Source organism: Lissotriton vulgaris, chromosome 2_1, assembly GCF_964263255.1.
Source record: "Lissotriton vulgaris chromosome 2_1, aLisVul1.2, whole genome shotgun sequence".
Classification (NCBI taxonomy): Eukaryota; Metazoa; Chordata; class Amphibia; order Caudata; family Salamandridae; genus Lissotriton; species Lissotriton vulgaris.
Window position 1 is genome coordinate 1,237,691,476 of NC_141687.1, and position 23,760 is coordinate 1,237,715,235.

General features: G+C 44.0%; 1 protein-coding gene across 1 annotated transcript in view; it reads left to right on the plus strand.

The window, feature by feature from the left end:
• Positions 1-23,760, plus strand: part of LOC147732424 (uncharacterized) — a 2,559,122-nt gene that overhangs the window by 2,295,986 nt on the left and 239,376 nt on the right. Inside the window, exon 91 of the mRNA XM_086954262.1 lies at positions 18,539-18,699. Within this exon, the coding sequence (XP_086810388.1) occupies positions 18,539-18,699 (161 nt within the window). The remainder of the gene's footprint in view (positions 1-18,538; positions 18,700-23,760) is intronic.

Here is a 23,760-nt window from a genome sequence, read left to right on the forward strand (position 1 = left end):
CTGACAGGGGTTTGACTGCAGGGCCTGGCCTGCCCAATCCATGCATGCAGCCAACGCCACACAGGTGTGTGAGTGATTCTTTGGTCTCTGAATGGATGTATTAGTGCCTGTATCGGTATGTGAGTGGGTGTGTGGATGTGTGAATGGTTGTGTGAGTGGTAGTGTGGGGGTGTGAGAGTGTTGTGTGAGTGGCTGTGTAGGTGTGTAAATGGGCTGTGAGAGGTTGTGTAAGTATGTGAATGGGTGTGTGATTGGGTGTGTAAGGGGCTGTGTGGGTCAGTGGGTGGGTCTGTGAGTGAATTTCCGGGTCTCTAAGTGGATGTATCAGTGACTGTATGGGTGTGTGATTGGGTGTTTTAGTGGCTGTATCGATATGTACATTAGTGGTGAGTCGCTGTGTGGATGTGTGAGTGACATGGCCTGAGAGTGGGTGTATTTTTTTTTAATTGGTCCCTGGATCCACAGATCCTTCATGGATTCACACAGTGCCGCGCTGAGCACCGCGTTGGATCTGTGGATCCATGGGTGCCCCCACCAAAAAGCTTTTGGGCACTTTTTCCCATGAGGGGACCCTGACAGACCCCTCTATGAGACCCATGGGGTCAGTGTATCCCTACCTTGAATTTCATCAGTTATTTTTGCTCCAAGGACCAAGTGGATCCGTGTCTCTAGAGATACCTAAATCTTTTTTCTTTAATAGCTCCTAAGCTACTGAACAGATTTATATGAAATTACAAGAGGCACACTTTCTAGACCAAGATCTAGCATTCTGCAAAATATGGTGTAATTACAGCTCGCCGTTCGGGCCGTAGTCATGTCTAAAATCCCTATGGAAAATTGCATGGGGAAAACACATCTTGGTGCCCCCACTGTTTTTCCTGGTCCTCACTTGATGAATCACAGTCGCAAATAGGTAGTTATACTTAGGATAGTTTTTCCATAGGAAATATCTTTGACAAAGCTCCACAAAATGTTCCAAAAATGTGTTACTTTTTGACTACTTTGCGCATGTAAAGGTTTGTTGTAGACCGTCAAGTGGTGGCTGAGAAAAAAGGGGGTCCCATAGTGTGTTTTGCCCATTCATTTTTTCATAGAAACTTTAGACACAGAAACAGCCTAACTACTGAATATATTTACTCGAAATTTGATAGAAAACCTGATCTTGGTCCAGAAATAGTGCTTTTTGTTATTTTGTGTAAATTCATTCAATAGTTTTTGAACAAATAATGCCAAAAATTGTATATCTAGTGATATAGAGACTCTGGGAATCCAACATAACTCAAGCTGACATTTGATTGACTACAACCACGTCAACCAGGGAGTGGTGGCAGCCATTTTAGAATTTGGGACTAAAAAAACAAAAAAGAAAGACATAGGGGCATGGTAGGGATGCACTGACCACCTACACCTTGGGCCCAAAAAATCTTTCCTAATTTTGTTGTGAATGTGCCCAAAAATAAAATAAAAACAAGTGCAGCCTCTGTACTTGTTCAAACCCCCCTCCAGCCCCGGGGTGGACCAGGGCCCAAGGGGTGACAAATATATTTAGTTTGGGGAAAGGGCACTTAGCCACCCTCTCTGAGCCTCTGAGAGGCCTTGGAGACCCCATTCCCCTGGGCTCAGGGAATAAAAGGGAGGGGGCGGGTAACCCTCCTCCTGGAGCCTAATTACAGCTTAATTAAGCCCTGATTACCCCAGCCCATGGGCCTGAGGGCATTTAAAAGGGGAGGAGGGTCGTTTGCCGCCGAGAGAGGGACAGGGGACTTCACACCCCAGAGCCAAGTAATTAAATTAAGAAAGGGGCATGCACGGCCCCCAACCTGCGCCTTTAAAGGCCCTAGAGACCCCATACCCTGGGGTCACCTCAGTGACTGTGTCCCGGGGATTGCACCCTCAATACAACGTAGTTTCCCTGGCAGTGTGGATAGAGAAACATATGTTTTTTCTAGTATGGTTGGAGTATTTTTAAATCTCCCGCCAGATGGGCGCAAAAAGGCAAGTCTGCTTCCACCCGGCAGGAGATTTAAACATGCTCTTGCCGTTTCGGTGCAGACTTCAGTTCTGCTTACCGGCCTGCAAGATTGTGGGCAGAGAAACAGAAGACATATTGCTCTTGCCCGAAGGGATCAAGCATAAATAGCTGCCCCCTCGAGTCGGGAGCAATGCTAGCTCCTGCACTATACGGTGAACAGGCTGAGGCCGCAGGGGCTCTGGGGGTCCCTCTACAGCCCCCAGTATGGTGGTCGGAGGGTACCCTGGGTGGGCACCAGGGCACCCACATATAGTTTAGAAAAATCTCAGGGAATGGGGTCCCCGGGGTAAAAATAGGCTTGAGAGAGTGTTACATGGCCCCCCTCCATTTTATAATCACATCCAGCTCTGGGAGATGGGATTCTTTGGGCCTAATAAGGTTCAGGGAGAGAGGCTGCATGCCTGCCTCCCCTTAGAATTTGGCTCTGGGGATGGGGTCCCCAGGAACCAAGAAGGCTCAATGAGGGGGCTGCACAACCCCTCCCCATTTTATTGGAACTGGCCCTGGGGGATGGGGTCCCTGCAGCCAATTAAGAATCAGAGAGGGGTTGCAATCCCCCTCCCCTTAATATTAATGGTTTGATCCTATGGGATATTGTCCCTGGGACCAAAAGGCCAACCCTACAATGCGTATGTCAAAGGCTGTGCACAGTGTGGGGTTCGGCAACCTACTGGAGGTTTGGCCACAGGGCCTGGTGGCAGGCAAGCCCTCTGGTCAACCCCCTGCTGTGTACGACCAAAGGTTGTGAGCAACCGGTCATTGACTACCTGCCCAGAGTTGGACGCAGGGCCTGGCTGCAAATCAGGCCCGGTGGCTAACCCCATGCCACCCACGACAAAGGTTTGTGCGCAGCATGGGGTTAGATGCCTGTGGGAAGTTGGACGCAAGGCCTGACTGAAAGACAGCCCTGCAACCAACTCCATGCCATACATGACCAAAAGCTGTGCGCAGCGTAGGGTTGCCTGCCTGCAGGGAAAGTGGCTGCCTGTGGGACGTTTGTTGCAGGGCGGTTCACGGCGGAGGTGTGTGCTTTACATAAGGTAATAAAATATTAATTTACATGACAAAAACCATAGAAATACACTGAAAAGAGCAAACGTTAAAGTAACATTAGAGTTAAGTTAAATTTTTAGTAACAACATAACGTTTTAGCTTAAAAAAATACAGAAATCCACCAATTGTAGTTATTGTTATCTTAAGTAACTATCACTCATGCCCTAAGGTATCTATAACTTGGGCCATCATCATGCGCTGCTAATTACTCCACCTATTACATCACTCATGACATCTTCTAAGACATCATTGATAATATCAGTGAAACATTTGCAGTTAAATTAACAACGAGAAAACTGTGCCTGGTGGGAACAGAGAGATGTGACCTGAAGGGCTGAACAAGACTCAGGGAGGGGGTCACGTTGCCCCCTTCCCTTTTTTATTGCATTTAGTCCTAGGGGATGGGCTCCCTGAGACGTATTAAGGCTCGGGGAGTGGGCTTCACACCAGTTAACAAAATGGGCTGAACCACTTAAACGAAATGGGAGGGAGGCCATGCTGCACCTCTCCCTAATCTATTATACCCCATCCCCTCAGAGCCATGATTATTTAACGGGAAAGTTGCAGTGTAGTCTCCCTACCCCATCCCCCAGGGCCTTATTTATTTTAAAAGTGGGGGGGGGGGCATGTGGCACTTCTCCCCAAGCCATATTTGGCCCTGGGGACCCTATCTCCCACGGCCACTCCTTAAAATAAAGGGGAAGTGCCATGCAGACCCCCCTCCCTGAGCCGGACATAGATTGGGAATCATGGTATTATGGTGTTGAATATAGCGTTGATGCCCTTAAGCACATCGTCCCAGAATTTAGTCACTCTAGTGCAGCTCCATATTAGTATGTATTATTATTCCTGTTATGGGGGGCGGGGGATGTAGCTAGATGCCAATTGGCATGTAATACCAGTAGGGCTCCATTTTGCCCGGCATGTCCTTGTCTGAACTACTGGTAGCTGAGATCCGTATTGCGGTGTAGATGTCCCTCACTACCTCTTTGTCAGTTGTCACCCTAATTCGCCTTCCAACTGTGTTTGCACTGGTGAAGTGTTAGCCCTGCTCTGCTTTAGCAAAAATGTTTATATGTCATAGAGAGAACGTGTCTGTCATCTAGCTTTCAGATGAACCATATCTCAAATGGAGTTAAGGCCCTACTTGATGAGCTTTTAATGACGGGTTACAATAACACAGTGACGGATTTGGCAATAGTATAGTCACTCTGTCTCAGGGAAGCCATAGTCATATTTAAATTGTTCAAATGGTGTAAATCCATCTTCTTGAAATAAGTCTCCCACCATTTTGCAGTTAGCTTGTTGCCAGGCCAGTTAGGTGCCCGTTGCTGCTGAGGCAAAGTCTGGATTGCTCAATATTGGAGTCTTAAGTGACGGCATTGTTGTGAGTCCCTTTACCATCCTTACCCTGTCCCATACTTCTACTGTCACCTGTACCATTGGGGAAATGTAGACACTTTGTAGTCTATGTTTTTTGGATAACCATGGGATTTTCCAAATGTGAACGCCGGCAACTGCTAGGTCCATAAAGTACCAATGCTTCTCAGTGGTGGACCGATACCATTCAACCATACAGCGGAGCTGTGCTTCAGAATGGTAATGAGTAAAGCATGGAACTCCCAAACTTCCCACCTCGATTGTCGGATAAGTCCTGCATTTAGTTTCGCAGATTTCCTTGCCCCCCATATAAATTGGTCAAGGCATCCCTTCAATTTCTATACTGTTCCCCTTCATTGTAGAGATCAGGATTATCTGCATTACATATAATATTTTTGGGAGCCGAGTCATCTTAACTACTTCTCTACGCCCCAACCATGTCAATCCCCCATTTCTCCAGTTTGAGGAAGCAGAATCGACAGTCGAGAGTATGTCATTGTAATTTGGAGAAACAGTCTTGTCTATGGTGTAACCGATTTCATTCCTAGGTATGGAATGTGTGAGGGTGTGTCCACAACAGTGGGAACTTCTGTGTGAGAGTGTTTTAAGGTCTTGAGTTGTGTTAATATTCATGGTTAGGGATTTGGTAGGGGTGATTTTGAAATTATACGCATTACTAAATATATTTAATTCAGTGATTACTGCCGGAATGCATGTCAGAGGGTTTTTCAACATCACCATTACATCATCCGCATTCAGCACTATTTTGTGTTGGTGCCCTCCAAACTGCACTCCATTCATGACTTGGTGAAGCTGTATCCTCTCCTCCAGTGGCTCCATGTATAGTGCAAACAGAAGTGGAGGCGAAATAACCTTGTCTCGTCCCCATGCCCACCGCAAAAGGATGCGAGAGCTAATCATTAACCTTAACAGGAGCCACATAGCCTCTAAATATCCACTTCCTAAATCGGGGACCCAAGCCAACCATCTCCAGTGTCTTCACCTAGTATGGCCAGTACATTCGATCATGCGATTAAATGCCTTTTCTATGGACAACAGGAAGGTGGTGTGCCCTGTTCGTTTCACTGTGTCCAGGATCTAGAGCAATTGCTGGGTGTTGTCACTGCATCCCAGCACAGAAATAAAGCCTGTCTGGTCAAAGTCTATCAGTCCCTGCATAAAGGGCGCCAATTGTTTGGCCACTATTCCTGTGAAGATCTTCAAGTCAACATTTGTGTGAGGAACATTTTGTGGCATCCTTCCCGGGCTTTGGTATGACATCACTACTACTTTCCTCATGGAGGGGGGCATGGTGGCAGACCTAGTCAAGTCATTAAATAGCCGCGTCAGTATTAGAGCAATCATGGATCAGTATACCCTATAAAAAGCCGTCCTGAAACCATCGGGTTGGGAGCTTTCCCTGGTTAAATTCTGGTGATCGCCAACACAACTTACTCTGTGGAGATATCCTCATCTAGCAATTGTGCTTGCTTGGGTGTTAGGGCTGATAGTGGGACCACCTACCAGGTCCCCCTAACTGGGATGTCAGAGGAGAGCAGAGAGTCAGCCGTATAGAGAACCACATCAAAATTGAGGAACATGTCCCCTATATCAGTAGTATCTCGCACTTTCTCCCCAGTTTATGTGGTCAGCAACTCAATGATACTGTCCTGTTGTTTGGCTCTGAGTTTGGGAGCCAGTGATTGGCCCAATTTATTTCCCCCTGTAAAGTATTTTGTTTGAGCCTTAAAAGTGCCAATTCTGCTTTATCAGTATTTAGGGCTTTGAGTTGTTGTCTAACTAATGTGAGTTGGTACCATATGCATTTAGATGTAATTTTTTTGAGCCCTTTCTAGCTCTGCCGCTTTCCTTTCCAACCTTCTCCTGTTATCAATTCTCAAGCAATTGAAATGTGCTGCATGCAAGATAAATTCCCCTGGGACGACCGCTTGCAGTGTTTCCCACAATGTCTAGATAATCGTGTCTGGGGTATTATTGATACTTAGGAAATCTGTTAGGCTGCATTTAACCGTATCGGTCAGCGTGTTGTGTTTCAGTAAGTTATAGTTAAGCCTTCACAACAGTGTGAGAGTGTCTGTATGGGGAAGTTGCAGCTCTATTGTGATGGGCAAATGATCAGAAAGGGCTGACGTTTCACTGTTGTGCAAATAGTCTTTGCAAGTATGTGCGTAGTACACAAATATTAGTACAGCCTACCATACGTTTGCGGGGCGATGGAATAAAAGATTCAACCGTGTTGCTTGGGGCGAAAGTCTTGCCATATATCCACCAGCTCCATATCCTTCATCCATTTGAGGCTCCCCTTCATTAGTGCTCCAATTGGCTCCACCCTTCAAGTGGATCTGCCCAGGACTGTATCCATAACTTTGTTAAAGCCCCCTCCAATCAGTACATCCCTATCCACAGATGTCACACCTTCTGTGAGAGCAGATTCAAGAAACGTCACCTGATTCTCATTCAAAGCATATATGGTGCCCAATGAAAGGGTGGCGGACGCAACCAGGATACAAGCCACCACATCCAGGGGTGTGTCTATACTTTTGCCCTTGAATTTGTTATCCAGTAAGATTACTACACCCCCAACTTTTTTGTCCCTGAGCAGAAAAACTGCTGGGAGAACCAGCAAGATCGTCTTCTCGACCAGTTGCGTTTGATAAGAAGTGTTTCCTGTAACATATATATGTCACAAATTTATGTCACACAAAAAAGAGAGTACGGCCATGCGCTTAGCCGGAGAATTAACCCCTTCCATGCGGCCACGATTCTGCGCCTGTGCAGCAAAATCGCGAGTGGGTGGATTTATGACGGCCCCCAGCCGTCATCAGCACACGAGCACCGTAGTGCATGACGGCTGGGGGCCGTCATCAGCATGGAAGGGGTCAAGGCCTCTCACATTAAAATTTAGGATTTTTACCATTGTAAGATAAGATAGGTATGTTGGTATCCCCTCACTGACCTAAGCTGCAACGTGTTCTTGTGTGCAGGTGTAGGTGTGTAAATGGTAAAGGGGCCTCATGTTGATAGTCATGGACCACCATTTCCCACTCAATAATACAGTAATAATAAACTTCATTCACTCCTCCCCTCCATGGAGCCTAAATCCACCGAGATGGCTCACCAAAGGCACTCAAAGGGTCTATGTCAAAGCATCTTTTCCATCCATCACCCACATGCCCCTCTGCTTCTGTTTGTCATTCTCTTTAGTCATTTTAACAATGTCAGCACCCGGCCCAATCCAGCCCCCGTTCATTACGATTATAACTTGTTCAGACTATCATGTTGCCATTGCTGAATATGATAGAAAATAACATCTATCATTCCACCTTTATCTCCATTGCATTTTTGGTCTACAATATACTTAGGACCACCTGTCTCTACCTTTGTTTTTCATCCGGGAGGGGTGATATGGGGATGCCTTGTTTAGTGCAGTGTGCCATTGTCCCCTTTTCTGTCATTCCAATGCTCTCTTCAGTTGGTTGTAATCATCAGATGGGGCCTTCTGATGAGTCCAGCAGGTCCAGGACCGAGTGCACCTCAGCCAGTGTGGGAATTGTTTTTTTTTTTTTATTGGCAAATTCAGAACACAAAACATGAAAATACAGAATAAACAATATGGAGTGATACGGTATGCAAGGATTACAAGGTACATACACAAATATGAATAATCAAAATTCTACCTCCGGGAAAAATATGACGATTAAGAGAAGGAACACTGAAATACAAATGAATAATAATGCAAAAAGAGAAAACAACGAGACAAAAAATGGAAAAGAAAGAAAAGATAACATCAAGACTAGAAACAATCAATCAAAAGACCCTATAACTAATTACCCCTTGCTTCGTTATACCACCTGGTAATAGGTTCCCATATCTGTTTTCCTATTGCTCTCATTTTCCTACCTCTTGTGGCATATATTGAGATTTCTTGTTTATAGATAGCTATAAGACGACTAAGCCACATATTAAAAGTAGGAGGCTCTGTATCTTTCCACCTAGCTGCAAGAATTATCCGTAGCACGGCATATCCCAGAAACAATACTGCCTGTTCTTCACTATTATGTTTCAAAGAGTCATCATGACCCAATAGGAGCAATGTTACAGAATCATTAATGCGATGTCCAAAAATTTGGGTCCAGAATTCCAGCATCATAGTTTTGATAGTTACGAGTGTAGGGCATTCAGCAAACATATGTAGGAGATTTGCGAGTGGTTGTTTGCATCTAGGACAGTTATCATCAGTTCTGAGCCCCCACGCAAACAATTTAGCCGGAGTGTAATATAAATTATAGATGATTCTATAATATTGAGCCTTTAAGTTAGAGGCTATAAAATATCTAGTTGAGAGGGCTAATGAGAGATCTAAATCTACATTTGGGTTAGATAATTTTAAGGCCCAAGATTGTTCCGTGCGCTCTAAATCATCGGGAGTGTTGGCTAAAAGTAGCTGATATAGAACCCCAATTCTAGTAGATTTTTTACCTATAATATCAAAAATTGGGATATTATCTAGTAGGATTTTAGGGTTGGAATTATAGATACTATCAGATATTTGATAAAATTTTAAGAAGTCACTCGCAGGGACATTATATCTCTCTTGAAAGAGCTCAAAAGAAAGTGGGAGATTATTAACAAAACAGTCTCCAATTGTTTTAATGCCAAGGAGCTCCCAGCTCTTGAATCTGCTGTCATTAAGGATACTAGGAAAAATTTTGCAATGCCATAACGGTGTATATTTCGTATATATGGGAAGGCGTAGATGTTTACCAATAGCTTTCCAGACTGAGCGAGCATCTAAAACAGTCTTTAATTTAATTTTTTTATAATAGGATGCTTCAACCTGTCTTAAAAAAAGTCCCTTATGTTTTTTACCTAAACTGAGCTCGTATATCGATGGTATATATGGAGTTATAAAGGTTGGGCCACCTGGTTTTGCGGTCAAAAGAGGATCCATGTGTTGTAATAATGATGCCCAAAAATATAATCTTAAATTTGGTAGGGCTAAGCCGCCTCTACTTTGAGGAAGTGCTAGCAGGGGGAGGGCCCGCCTTATTTTTCCATAGCTCCACATAAATTTTGCTATGAGAGAATCTATGGTCTTCATAAGGTGCTCCCCAGGTAAAAGAGGGATTGCTCTGAAAAGATACAAAACACGAGGGAATATATTCATTTTAACGTAATTGGACCTACCTATGATAGAGAGGTGTAAACTGTCTACCCTTCTTAAATCGCTTTTAATTTTATCAATAAGGGGGAGATAATTAATATCGCTAATCTTACTTATATCTGCCGAAAGCGCTACGCCTAGATAAGTGGCCTGCTTAACCCTAAGTGTGCTTTCATATTGGGTATTACTAGTGGATAATACCATAGTCTTATCCCTATTCAAAGAGTACCCTGAGTATTTCCCAAAATCTCGAGTAATTAACTCGATTTCATGAACTGCTTCAGATGGTTTAGTGGTTATTACGGTAATGTCGTCCGCATATGCCATAACTTTGGTGGAAAAGGGCCCTGTGAATACTGGTTGTATGGATGTTGACATTAATAATTTTTGAATAAGAGGATCTATATAGAGTGCAAATAGGACCGGGGAGCACGGGCAACCCTGCCTTGTACCTCTCTGGATCGTGATAACTTCCGACTCGTTACCTGCTACACAAATTTTTGCCGTGGGGTTAGTATAAATGGCTTTAATGGCATTGATAAAATTATTACCAATGTTTTTGCTTTCCAAGATGTTCCAGAGAAACTGCCATGATACTCGGTCGAATGCCTTTTCGGCATCAAGGAAGATCTTCGACATTTCGCCCCCCGTGGCACCCATGATGTCAAATAGGGTTATAGCCCTACGGGTGTGGTCTGTAGTACCTTTGCCGGGTATGAAACCGTGTTGCCACAGGGATACAAGCCGTTCGATGACCCCGCTCAGACGATTTGCAAAAATTTTAGCGTACAACTTTGAATCGGAATTAATCAAAGATATTGGCCTATATGAAGAAGGCAGGTGAGGTGGTTTACCCTTCTTATGGAAAATTATTATATTTGTTTGTTTCCAAGACTCAGGGGGAATTGTGTGGTAATGAACTCCAAGAAACAAATCGAATAGAAAAGGAATTATCTGATTCCCAAGGATTTTATACAGGTCCAATGGAATTTTATCCGGTCCGGCCGCCTTACCATTAGTCATCTCGGCTAATGCAATCTCCACCTCAGTGATAGTGATCTCTCTATCCAGATAAATCTTACTTGCTTCGTTGATACTTTTATGATAAGTGTGGTCTGGGAGCCAATTATTTAGAAATGATGTAATTTCATTAACAGGGTGTGAGATATCGCTACTATAAAGTTTTTGATAGTACTTTTGAAATACTTTAACAATATCTTTGGGGGTAGTATACTCATTTCCTTCAAATTCTATCTTTTTAATATTACTACGTGATTGCTTTTGTCGAGTACGTAGTGCTAACTGCTTCCCCACATTTTCCCCTAATTCGTACAGACTATACTTATTGGCCTGATAGGTTTCCGCAGCTTTTTGAATAAGCGTGCTATTAATCTCATTTTTTAAAATCATTATTTTATTTAGGGTTTTCCCGGGATCTAAAGTAGGATCGACTTGTCCTCTACGAGATAGATTTAGCTGGGAGGCATGAAGGGCCTCAAGATTGGATAACTGCAACGTCATTTCCATATTGGATTGTTTTACGAGCTTGCGTTTATTAGCAACAAATGAAATGGTTTCTCCTCTCAGTGCCGCTTTAAAACAGTCCCATACTATAATACGGGGTGCACTAAACTGGTTACATTCAAAAAAAGACTGGGTCCATGATTTAATATAAGCTATGTATTCTGGATTAACCAATAATCTCCTATCAAAAGTCCATTGTGTAATTGGTTTAGTTAAATTATCCGTATCGAAGGTAAAGGTCAGTGCATTGTGGTCAGATAAGGTTTTCGGGGATTTAATTATTTCAATGATATCCTTCTGATTTATACTTGACATAATATAGTCAATTCTAACATATTTGTTGTGGGGGAAAGAAAAATATGTATAACCATCAACATTAGGCCCCCGGAGTAAACCCCAGACGTCAACTAAGTTATGGCTTTTCATCATCTGATCCAATGCACTGTATACCTTTGGTTTGCGTCCTTTATAATTTAGAGATAAATAGTTCCCAGAAGATAACCCTATGTCAATGTTGAAGTCTCCACAAAAAACCAAAGGACCAGTCCAAGATGCCAATTCAATTTCGAGCTCGAGAAAAATAGCAGGGTCGTCTAAATTTGAGCCATAGATTACACAAATAGTAATACCCAATTGAAGCTGAATGATGACCCATCTACCCTGTTTATCAACTAATTTACGAATTGGAGGACCTATTATAGGTTTAGCGAAGATGGCTACCCCTCTAGTTTTAGATGTTTGGGATGTAGCTGCCATTAAATTGTAACCAGGTAGTTTAAGTAAGTTCCTATCAGAATATGCAATGTGTGTCTCTTGGAGACATAAAATATCAACAGGGTTTTGTTGTGTTAATTGAAATAGTTGAGCCCTTTTGTCTTTATGGTTGAGGCCTGCCACATTCCAGGTAGATAGGCTTACTCTCCCCATGTATTAGCTTGAAAAGCTAGCCCAATATACTTAGGGCCGCCATTTTCTTTTAGATGCATAGTACGGTTTTGCTTTGTTTTAACTTTTCTGCAGCTTTTGCTCCCTATACAGCATAGTTTATGACTGAATTTGCCAATTTTTCTTTTTTGGTTCCCCCCTTCCCTCCCCACCTCCTCAGCCCCCTCCCCAAGGCCCCCCCCAAGGCCCCCCCCCTCCCCCCACACTCCACCCTTTGAGGCATGTAGACTCTCACTAGAGTCTAGAGTGATGGGGAGACACCCTGTGACCGTGCCTGAACTTTAATTCTAAATGCTTCAAATTACTCGTGTGTAGGCTAATGGAAGGGTATGTAAAGAAAATAAAGGAAATATGCAAAATTATAGAAGAATAATCATCCTAGAACTACACAGTACCCCCTAGAACTACACAGTACCCAGTGACTCATACGTAGAGCCCATAAATGCTGGGAGAAAAAGAATTCATTATAACAATAACAGATTATTATACCAGATTATACAGCATACAGCATATTCAAATCGTATTCAAAGCGAAATATCCAGAGAAAGAGAAAAAAAAATAAAAATAAAAATAAGAGTTGAAATATGCATATAATTTCTGAGTTGCTAATCAAACAGTAGAAAAAATAAACGTTGCATATAGTATTCATTAAAGAAAGACATAATGTCTCAAAAATTAGTTCAGGCTATCTAAAAAAGCCTTCGCTTTGATCTCGGAAGAAAAAAATTTTACCTGACCATTATACATCACTTTAAGTGTGGCGGGGTTATTCAAATAAACCTTAGCTTTTTTGTCCAAAAATGGTTTAATTAACTGCCGAAGACGCCATCTCCGCTCCACAGTTGTATGGCAGAAGTCCGGCCTGACAAAATATGAAATATCACCACGAATCCGATGGGCCTCAGGTCTCGCTTTCTCCGCAATGGTTTGTCGTAGCAAAAAGTTACCAAAATAGACCAGGATTGCCCTAGGATATTTGCTCTGCGAGTTGGCAGAACGCAGTGTAGCAGGGGTTCTGTGAACACGTTGGACTTCCAGTTCCCAGTTCCATGAAGATAACTCTGGAAAGGTGTCTTTAAAAAGTTGAATCACAAAGCCACGTATATCACCCCCTTCACTTTTTTCGGGTATTCCCAGGACTCGGAGATTGTTGCGACGCATTCGATTTTCCATTTGCTCAAGCTTCCATCTTACATCAGTCATCTCAGCGTTGTGGGCATCGACCTGCTCTTTCACCACAGTTGCTTCAGCCTCAATAACCACAATTCGATCTTCCATATCCGACATTCTGGCATTAGATGCTGCCACTGTTTTTGAAAGTTTACGTACCACCCCTTGTACCTTTTGTAGAGCTTGTTGGGCTTTCCGACCATCCTTAGACGTTTGTTCTCTGTGAGATGCGATTGCCTGCAACAGCGTATCCATTAGCGCAGTTAAGGTAGTGTCTTGTTCCTTTGAAGAAGAAGAGGGTCCGTGAGAGCTAGAAGCTGATGCGGGAATGCCATCCCGATAAGGGCCTGCTGGGTTATGATGGCTTCTCTTTTTTTTGATCACTGTGTGTCTTCCGGCTGTGGCTTCACCTAATAGCTCATCCGCATTACTATCTTGGGTGCTGGTGCTAGAGCCAGTATGCAAATCGGAAAGGGAATCTAAGTCAGAGTCTAAATCATGATGCCAGCCTGGGTCCTCACGACCCTCGGAGATAGTGTAAAATTCAAGAGGTTCCAGGTCTGTGTCAGACGCGATTCCAGCTCCACCTGCGTAGTCTAGCCCAAGCAGTGTTGGCTCTTCAACATTTCCTTCGCCAATTGGTGCAGAGATGCCTTGAGATTGAGCAGAAGTTTGCGTTAAAGAGGGTGATGTTAGTTTACCCTCCTCGCTGACCGGATTTAACAATGACAGGTGACTTTCAGGCTGGGGATCCGTGGATGTGTTTGTTGCACCACTTGCGTCGTTTAAGCCATTAGTAGAGGCCACTGTATTAACAGTAAATGCTGTAGGCTCAGCTATAGCACATATTTCTTCTGGCGTTTGCTGTTGTGGCTGTGCGGTAATTATTGTAGGATTTGCTGCTACCGCCGACACTTCAGTGAGACCCCCAAGCACTTCTGGCACTTCTGCAATTACCAATGAACACTGCGGTGGCAATGGCGATAATAGCGAGTCAGGTAATGTTGCAGCAGTGTCTGACTGCGTGGAGCTTATTGAGGGACTCAGAGCCGCCAGTGCTTCAGATCCAGCCTCCGCTGCTGGCGAATCCGCGCCGGGAAGCACCGTAGGAGTTACTAGCGGAGCTGCAATCAGCGCTCCGCTTGTTGCGTGTAGTTTGGAAAGGGAGGGAGCGGCTGCGGCTCCGGCCGGCGTTCCACGAAGAAGGTCCACCACAGAGGGTCCCGGCCCTGGAGTGCCAGGGTTTCTCGTAGCTCTTGGTTGCTTTGGGCGGAGTTGGAGCTGGGCTTGCCCCCCATCAGAGCCGGCAGCTTCATCAGTTAACGACCCTGCGCGCCTAGCAGCAAGTTTTTGGTCTCGAAGCGCTTGCTTGGCTGCACGGGTTTTCGAGGCGGCTGTCACCGCCGCAGCATTTTTTGGAGCCATCGGTGCCTTCACAGGGGGAAAGTCCACACCAGGAGCACAGGATTGTTCGTGAATCCGAATAGAGAGCCTTAGCACCGTGAGGCCAAGTGCTGACGCGATGTACTGAAGCCGTGAGCGTGGCTGCTCAGGTAAGGGTGAAGAGTCTCCGAATGCTTTAGAGCAGGCGCAGCTCATCATTCATCTCTTTAAACCATTGCGTGGCTAAAAAAAAATTTTTGAAGCTTCGTCCTTGCAGTGCCAGCTATTATCACACTTATCTCGATGTCTTCATGGGTAATGCGAGTTCTAGTCCCCTCCACTAGTCCATTCAGCTAGCTCAGGCACGGGAGAGTGTCTCACAGCGGTCTAGTGTGCCGCCGCCATCTTGCCCCTCGCATCAGTCTTTATTGAGCCAGTGTGGGAATTGAGTGCGTCATGTCAGGGATGATGAACGAGAGCCTGAAAGAGAATCCCCAGTGATATCTCACCCCTTTCTCTGTGAGGTACGCTATCACTTGGCAGAGCTGTCACCTGCGCTGGAGGGTGTTGAGAGAGAGGTATTAATAAAGGTGTATCATGGCCCCCTCAAAGGAGATTGTTCCGACTGCCTGGGTCTCAACCACGTTCGCCACTTTCTGCTTAAAATGATGGACACAAGTAAGTATGCCTAGAATGGTCCTCCTGGAGTCTGATGGCCTGCCAACCCTATGTGTAAGGTTGAGCTGTATATCCTGGAAGGACGTGATGAAACTGTCTCTTCACATACTTCTTGAGGGCACCCATTTGTATCTTACTGGGGATGCCCCGTATAGGGGCTTTGGATCTGCAGGACCTGTTTTCCAGATCACCCAGATGACATTGAAGATCAATATTCTGATCACTGAGTTGAGCATCTTGAGTTTCTCTCCCTGGGAGTACCCTGGGGTTTTCCAACTTGCAGATTCATTTCCCCAGGTCCCCCAGTTCACGTTTCATTTAATTTAGGTCTTAAGAGAAGCCTGTTGAAGAGCAGCTATGTCATTGGGCAGCTTCCTCTATAAAGGTGAGGGTAAAGGGTGCATCCCTGCGATTTGTGGCAGTTTCCGCCACACTTGATATCTCAACCTCTCTCTGATTTCTTTGCTGCCACCTTAAAGGAGAATGTCCTTCAATGTTGCTTCCTTTTTGTGTTTGTAGGAGGCCATCTTTAGTTAGCTAACTCTTGTGTCACTGGTCCTGCCAAACTCCATGAGATTCGTCTGGTGATACCGCTGTCTCTGGGTGCAAACATACTCAGCCCAGTGATTCCTCCACTCCTCAGGGGCATCCCACCTCACAGCTCCACTGCCCAAAAATTATTCCAAGAATATAGCAAGGTGTGCAGCGTACCAATCAGCAGTTAACGTCAGTGCTTGTACAGTTGAAGTCTGAATCTGTTTGCCTGGCACCAGCACCCTCCAGTTGCCCAGAAGGGGGCACCAGCCCAATCTCCAGAAGGTGTAGCACCCATGGGTGTCAGGAGCCAGTCGATTTGGGTGGCCCAGTCCGCTGCTTGGTTACTCCTCAGGCCCCTCGCCAAGCTCGAAGATGTAGGTGGGGCGGGCAAACTGTGGGACTTCACCTCAACCCAGCTTGGCCAAAGCTCAGGACAGCCAGACCCTCACCCCGCCAATGAACACCACCTCTGGGTCATGCCTAAGGGGACATCCCACAAGCAGGAAGCAGCGTCCTAGCCCTCCGGTCATACTCAGACCTGCCCAAGGCCTCGCTGCTGCGGGCCGCTGATGGTGCAGTAGGACGCAAATGCTCATCTCCTCCACAGTTCGGCTTCACTTCCAGAGCCCATGGGCATTCATGTGGGTTGTCAGGATCACACCGAGGCCATGGAAGGTCGGGTGCTGGACCACTTCCTCGAAGGCAGCACTGAGCGTGGGCCCAGGCCCAATCCCTCAGAGGGTCTGGGCCCCACTAGGCCTCGCCAGTGTTGGTCACTCCCCAATTTGCAGGCTGGCTCCCCCCACCACCACCAGCCCCAGATCCAAACTCCTCCCTTAACTGTCACTCAGCGTTGCAATGTCAGCCCTCTCGGTCGCCCTCCCCCGTTTATAGCCACAGTCCCAGGTTCGGCCTGTCTACTGCCGCCGTTCACTGAATCGCCTCCTTCCTCCCAATGGTGCAGCAGCAATGATAATGCGGGCCATGGTTATGCCCTTCTCCGTGCATCAGCCTCACTACCTGGGCCCCCAGGTATTAGTTGGTGCTGTCAGGGCTATTTCGAGGGGATGACCGCGTGGGTGTTGGGCAGTTACCTCGGGCTCAGCACGGAGCAGGTGTAGAAAGCTCCTCTGCCATTGCCATCTGTGACATGGCCCCCTTAATATATTATATTATTTCCATATTAATAGCACATTTCAAAAACTAATTTGCATTTATATTCTAGATTACAATGTTTTATGTATTTTATTGAAAAATAGTCAACTTTAACAACCTGTATTTTGTAATAGAGAGATCTCTACATTGATGATGACGATCTCTGCCTATAATGAAAAGGTACTAACAGCAACTTTACACTCAACTCACTGTTGTAGGATGCTCTGCCCCCTGATTTTAAGGGGCGGTAACATGTAAGAAGACACCTTGGTGTAAACCTACAATCAAAAATAGTGAATTACAATACTATGTGCATTCATATCCAGTTGGAGGAGTAGATATACAAGGTGTGATTAAATCTTCAAATGTAAACTTGCCTTTGTAGTTTAGTCTCTCTGGTTCTACCCAGAAAAAGATAGGATTTAAAAAAATTCTTTTTTACCCGAATTTGGGACTTTTGAAGAATCTGCACAAAGCTCTATTAAAAAATTAACAGTATGACCTGAAACAAATATGTAGGTTTATTCAGAAATTTACATAAGGCCTCTTAGGATTTTAAAACAATAGATTTGGTGCCTAAATAATGTTCTACATTTACCACTCATGAACATTGTTCAGTTTCTCGAGCACTTACTGTTAAAATGTTCAAATGAAATTCAAATAAAATGGGGATTTAGGGAAAGGAGGTTACAAGGGTTGTGCCACAAATCCCGCGTTTGGAAAATAAATATACCAGATTAAACAATGGATTTTTTTTTCTTATTTTCTATATTGTGGCCCATTGATCCTTGAAGTTGTGGTTGAGTGCGCAACCTAACTTCAGGCTATGCGTACCATCAGTAGGTTGCGCAAATGAATGGGAAATGTGACGTATATAAACATGGAATTTAGGATGTAGCATATCACTAAAAATATTCTCGGAAAAAAACATGAGGTTTAAGTTACAGTTTATTTGAGACTTAAGCATTTGTTTAATAATCCTCTGCCATTTTCTGCAAAGAAAATATAATGAAATTACTTTATGGTTATGAAATAAAAGCTAAAAAAAAAATGAAATTTACCACAACTTGCTCTGCATAGCAACTGTATATCACCTCAGATGTGCCGAAATTGATTTTCTCTCAGGGAACAATACTGATGCGGTGTTGCTCTTTGCCAAGGATAAGATTTAGCCTGTACTTTATGTTGTAAGAGGGCAGCAGTGTTACTCCAAGATCACTCTTTTACCTTTGATACCATTGACAATGGGGTGTTAATTCAGCATTCTGGTGAGATCAGCATTCTGTGAGTTATTCTGCTGCCACAAACATAATGGGCCTGGCTCAGACCAGGTGGTACATAAGTATAAATATTAATGGAAGGACAGTGAATGGAAGATGATAGCTGTATCGTATCGTAACAAGATGAAGACAGTTGCCATGTGGGTATCAAAGTTGGAGCCAGCAGAGATCCACCAGAAGTTTAATACCATCCTAAATTCTCTTTTGATATTTTAGGGGGGGCTTCCTCACTGCGGCTCCTGGAGGACTTTAATGTTCGGACATTGTATGATAAACTAGAGGATCAGAGCCTGCATCTGGCATCCCAACTCGGGCGACACCGCAGTGATACCCTGTCCTTCTACAGAGGAGTCAGTCAGCGGATTCAAGTCATCAAAGTGAGTATAGGAGGACCCTGGCATTCAGAAGACTTTTTTGTCCTCCTACTGCTTCCTAATAATCAGTCTGTTTGTAGTAATATCATCACTAATTTTCCTCATACTAGAGCTTACCTTCCAGGATGGCTGCTTAAAGGAGGCATTTCATAGGCTGATATTACTGTGGAGGTTTGTCAGCTATCATTGCTACAAAGAACAAGTTGCATGGCCTGCTGCTACCTGTAGATACTCTTATACAGTTGGCTTTACAAGGATAAACTCACAAACAAAGTAGACTCTGTCAGGCAATTTAATATAATTTGTACGTAGATAGTTGCTTTGTACTATTCTCGACCCTCTAAATCTGCCCACTCATGATAGCTTCACCAGAGAGGACACACATGGCAGCTGCAGCCCGTGGATCTCCTTGCAATGCTGAATTATATTAGGAATAGCTCATGTGTGTTTTTATTTAATTTCTGCGGTTATATTTTTTACATTGAAGTCATTTATTTTGCTTTTTGTGTGTACACGCGGAGGTCCGCTTGACTACTTGCTGGTTGCACCTCAGTGGTCAGAGGGTCGCACTTTTGCACAAAGAGAGGGGCCTGTATGACTGCCTTACAGGACAATGGATGAAAACACACACACACACACCACCACCCCTTACCTTTCCTCCCTCTCTCTGTGGTTGACCCACCAGTTCACTTGCTTACACATTTCAAGCGCAGAACACCAAAAGGACATGCTGATTCTGGGTGATGTATTTTCTGTCACTGTAGGTAAGGTCATAGTCACCAGAGACACTAGGGTCTGGGGAGACTCTCCAATGTCACAAAATGCATAATTGAATTTAGGGCCATCCTTATTTCATCAGGAAACCGCATAGACCAAAAAGAGAACCAGAGATTCAAGACCCAGATCACTTTCACTTGTACACCCTTTTTGATGAAAACCCTTCATCCAAATGACTTCTTGCTGTGTCTGTTGGATGAATTAAGTCTCTTCAGCCCAAGACAATATATGAGCAATGTAGCACATGGTGAATATCGATCCATGTGTCCCACTACATATCAAATTGAGTTGTGATGATATTAAATATTCATTTATTATCCACTCCTTCATAAAGTTATCAATATTGGACTACTTTTTCCCTCCCATCACATGCTTCCCTTCAGGTTTGGAATGCTTGTCTTCAAGTCAAGAAGTTCATTGCATTGTTGTCGCAGTAGAAGAGGAATCTAGACATACACTTTCTGGAGATGAGGGTAATCTGGCTGGCACATCTTGGAAAGCACCAAAGGTATCCCTGACAAGCCCCTTATCAGTAGTGAAAGAGCCTTCATGGAATGAAGAAAAGTACGTATAAAGTGGTCAGGTTCTATAGATTATTGGTCAGGAATTAATCACAGATTACTTTTTGCAAAACGGAATTATTTACCATGAAATCCCAAGGTGTAGTACACAAAACACATTTATTTCAACATTGTCATAGTGTTATGATTAACACGGGAGCATTAGAAAACATATAGCTAAAGAAAGACCAATTACTTCATTGGGTCAAAGGAGGACTATAGGACATAAGTCTCAAAAGTTTTCTACTATAGCAACGTTATATGCGGATAAATGTTAAACATACAGTGTATAGTAATGGATATTTACAAAGTGCGCTCAAAGTGACATGGAAAAAGGAGACAGTTAGATAGGTTGGGGGTGAATGGGTGGAGGTGAGGACTGGGTAAAGGGTGTTGTGATCTTAAAACAATCACAGTGGTTGAAAGTGCATCCTTTACAGACTAATTTTGTTCAATAGTTCCATTCATTTCTTTAACATAGGGTACGTGTTACTCAATAGGTTGCTTCCTATGTTAAGAAGATCGGATGAAATCAAGTCTACGTTTCGACCCCTAATGGATGGGTTGGTTGAAACCTCGGGCTGGGGTCTTCTTCAGGACGGGTGGAAACAGGAGCGCCTAAAGGTTAATAAAATATCTTTAGAAAGGGGAATTGTATCTATATATTCGCAGCAAATCTATGTAAATACCAAGGGCTCAATTAGTAAAATGGGCTTCTTACTTCATATAAGGCCGTCCAGTGGCCTATTGGGAATGGACCTGCGTCGGTTCCATAGTGGTATACGAAGCCTAGAGGTGTATTAAAAATGGAAATTTTTAGAAACTGCATCTTGAGCATATGTGCTCTCAGAAGAGAAGCATTGGTGGACACTTACTGGGGCGTCGATGTGTATTCAATCAAAAACTGCACAATTGTGAGAGCAAGTTGCGTCCAGGTGTGATGGTTTAATCTGTGAATGGAAGAGACAGGAGTATGTGTAAGTTACCCTGTTTATATGGCACTGGGAGGTAATATCACCATTATAAATATACACTCGGCATGGTTGTGGTGACAACCTATGCTGGAAAAATCAAAATATCTGGGTAATTGCGTGTACAATATGCAATCATAGAATGGGACAGAGCGGGGCCAAAATACTTTCGATTAGTCAGTATAGCCTCGTGTGGACATTGGCTTTGTCCTGTAAACCGCAATACGGCCCATAAAGGAACCACTTGTCAGGATTGGAAACGCGTAGGTTACCTTTTTCGTATTTCAATTCTGCAATCGTCCTCGGGGCTGCCTCGGGTGAGTTCCTCCTTGCAGCGCTGCCCAGTCGCGAGTGAAGCCGCGAGGTGCAGGCGCTGAGTGCTTGTTGGAGGCTCGGCGGGATCCACCAATCAGGTGGCTGCCTGGGCCTGCATACTAGGGAGCGTCTAAAAACAACCCTATCTGAACGGGCGGTGTACCGCGTCTGTTAGCATGTCAAGGGAGCAGATGCATAGGTAGCGCTCTGTTTAGAGTATTTGAAACAGTATTCTTTAAAGGCAAGGCAGCGTACAAAAGAGTGTGCACCGGCCTGGTCAATATAAATACTGACTGAAGTATACATACATGGATTAACTGCCAACCTAGTAAATACAAGCAAGATTGCAACATATAAGCATGGGACAGATAACTGTCGAACACATTATCTTTGATAGGAAAAAAGTACATGTTGTATTTAGAAACACATGGAGAACGTGTGCATATACTATCGCAATTCACATAGCATCCATGAGTGCATCATACATAGGTGAATCATATCATATCCAGTAAATGTTCATACGTAAAGCAGTGGAAGGAAGCACATTAACAAGATTGGAAATTATGTGAAGCCCAAATAAATGTTCTAGGGTTATTCACAGTTAATCAGAGCCATTTGGGAGAAAGTTACATCAATTTCATTGAGTCCATTCTGTACAGAGTTAAATCTCTGCATCCATTTGCATTCGCGTATGTTCAAGACAGAGTCGAGATCCCCTCCCCTGGGTCCCAACGTGATTTTTTCTATAACCACCCATTTGAGGGATTCTGGTGTGTGGTTTAGTCCCTGAAAGTGTTCTACCAGAGGTGCCCCCATGGTTAGACATCTTATTCTACTACAATGCTGTAGTACCCTGTTCTTTATTTTTTGCTTGGTTTGGCCTATGTAGATTAGGTCACATGGGCACACGATGGCATATATCACACTATTGCTATTGCAGTTAGTCAGTGTTTTGAGATCAATGGTGACATTATTGTGTGTGAAACTCTTGGTTTCTATGCATAGTGCACATGCCTTACAGTTACTGCATTTGTAGTTTCCAACAATATTCGGGAGGTTCCACATTGATCATTCTATTGGCCCAATCTCCTGGGGTATCCTCTTTCCAGCAGTCTATAGATCAGGTCATCTGATTCCGCAAAGTAATCCTCTTTCAGGGTGCAGTTCCTCCTGATGCGAAGGAATTGCCCAAAAGGCAGGTTATCACGAAGGGCCCGGGTATGGTGACTAGTGTACCGGAGTAAGGTGTTCCTTTCGCTTGGTTTCCTGTATAAGGTGGTGTGGAGCATTCCCTCTTGTTCCTTTATAGTAATGTCTAAAAAGTCAATGGATTCATTGCTGTGCTTTGCGGTAAATTTGATGTCTTCCGATTGAGTGTTGAGCCATTGAGTGAATTCAGATGACCTGATCTATAGACTGCTGGAAAGAGGATACCCCAGGAGATTGGTAAAAAGGGCACGTAAAAGGGCTTGGTTCAATGATAGAGAGATTCTACTCGCACCAAGGAATCGTCCTATACAAGCCAATAGAATGATCTGTGTCACTACTTTTTGCAGCAAAAGCAATCAGATTCGGAAAATAATCAACAGCCATTGGGATATTATAGCAGACCAGATTGAAATCCCAGAACCACCTATGCATGCGTTTAAAAAAGCTAAAAGCATCAGAGATGTGGTGGTCCGTTCTATGCTAGACACCCCACCAGCGCCCACTATTCAATCAATGTGGAACCTCCCGAATATTGTTGGAAACTACAAATGCAGTAACTGTAAGGCATGTGCACTATGCATAGAAACCAAGAGTTTCACACACAATAATGTCACCATTGATCTCAAAACACTGACTAACTGCAATAGCAATAGTGTGATATATGCCATCGTGTGCCCATGTGACCTAATCTACATAGGCCAAACCAAGCAAAAAATAAAGAACAGGGTACTACAGCATTGTAGTAGAATAAGATGTCTAACCATGGGGGCACCTCTGGTAGAACACTTTCAGGGACTAAACCACACACCAGAATCCCTCAAATGGGTGGTTATAGAAAAAATCACGTTGGGACCCAGGGGAGGGGATCTCGACTCTGTCTTGAACATACGCGAATGCAAATGGATGCAGAGATTTAACTCTGTACAGAATGGACTCAATGAAATTGATGTAACTTTCTCCCAAATGGCTCTGATTAACTGTGAATAACCCTAGAACATTTATTTGGGCTTCACATAATTTCCAATCTTGTTAATGTGCTTCCTTCCACTGCTTTACGTATGAACATTTACTGGATATGATATGATTCACCTATGTATGATGCACTCATGGATGCTATGTGAATTGCGATAGTATATGCACACGTTCTCCATGTGTTTCTAAATACAACATGTACTTTTTTCCTATCAAAGATAATGTGTTCGACAGTTATCTGTCCCATGCTTATATGTTGC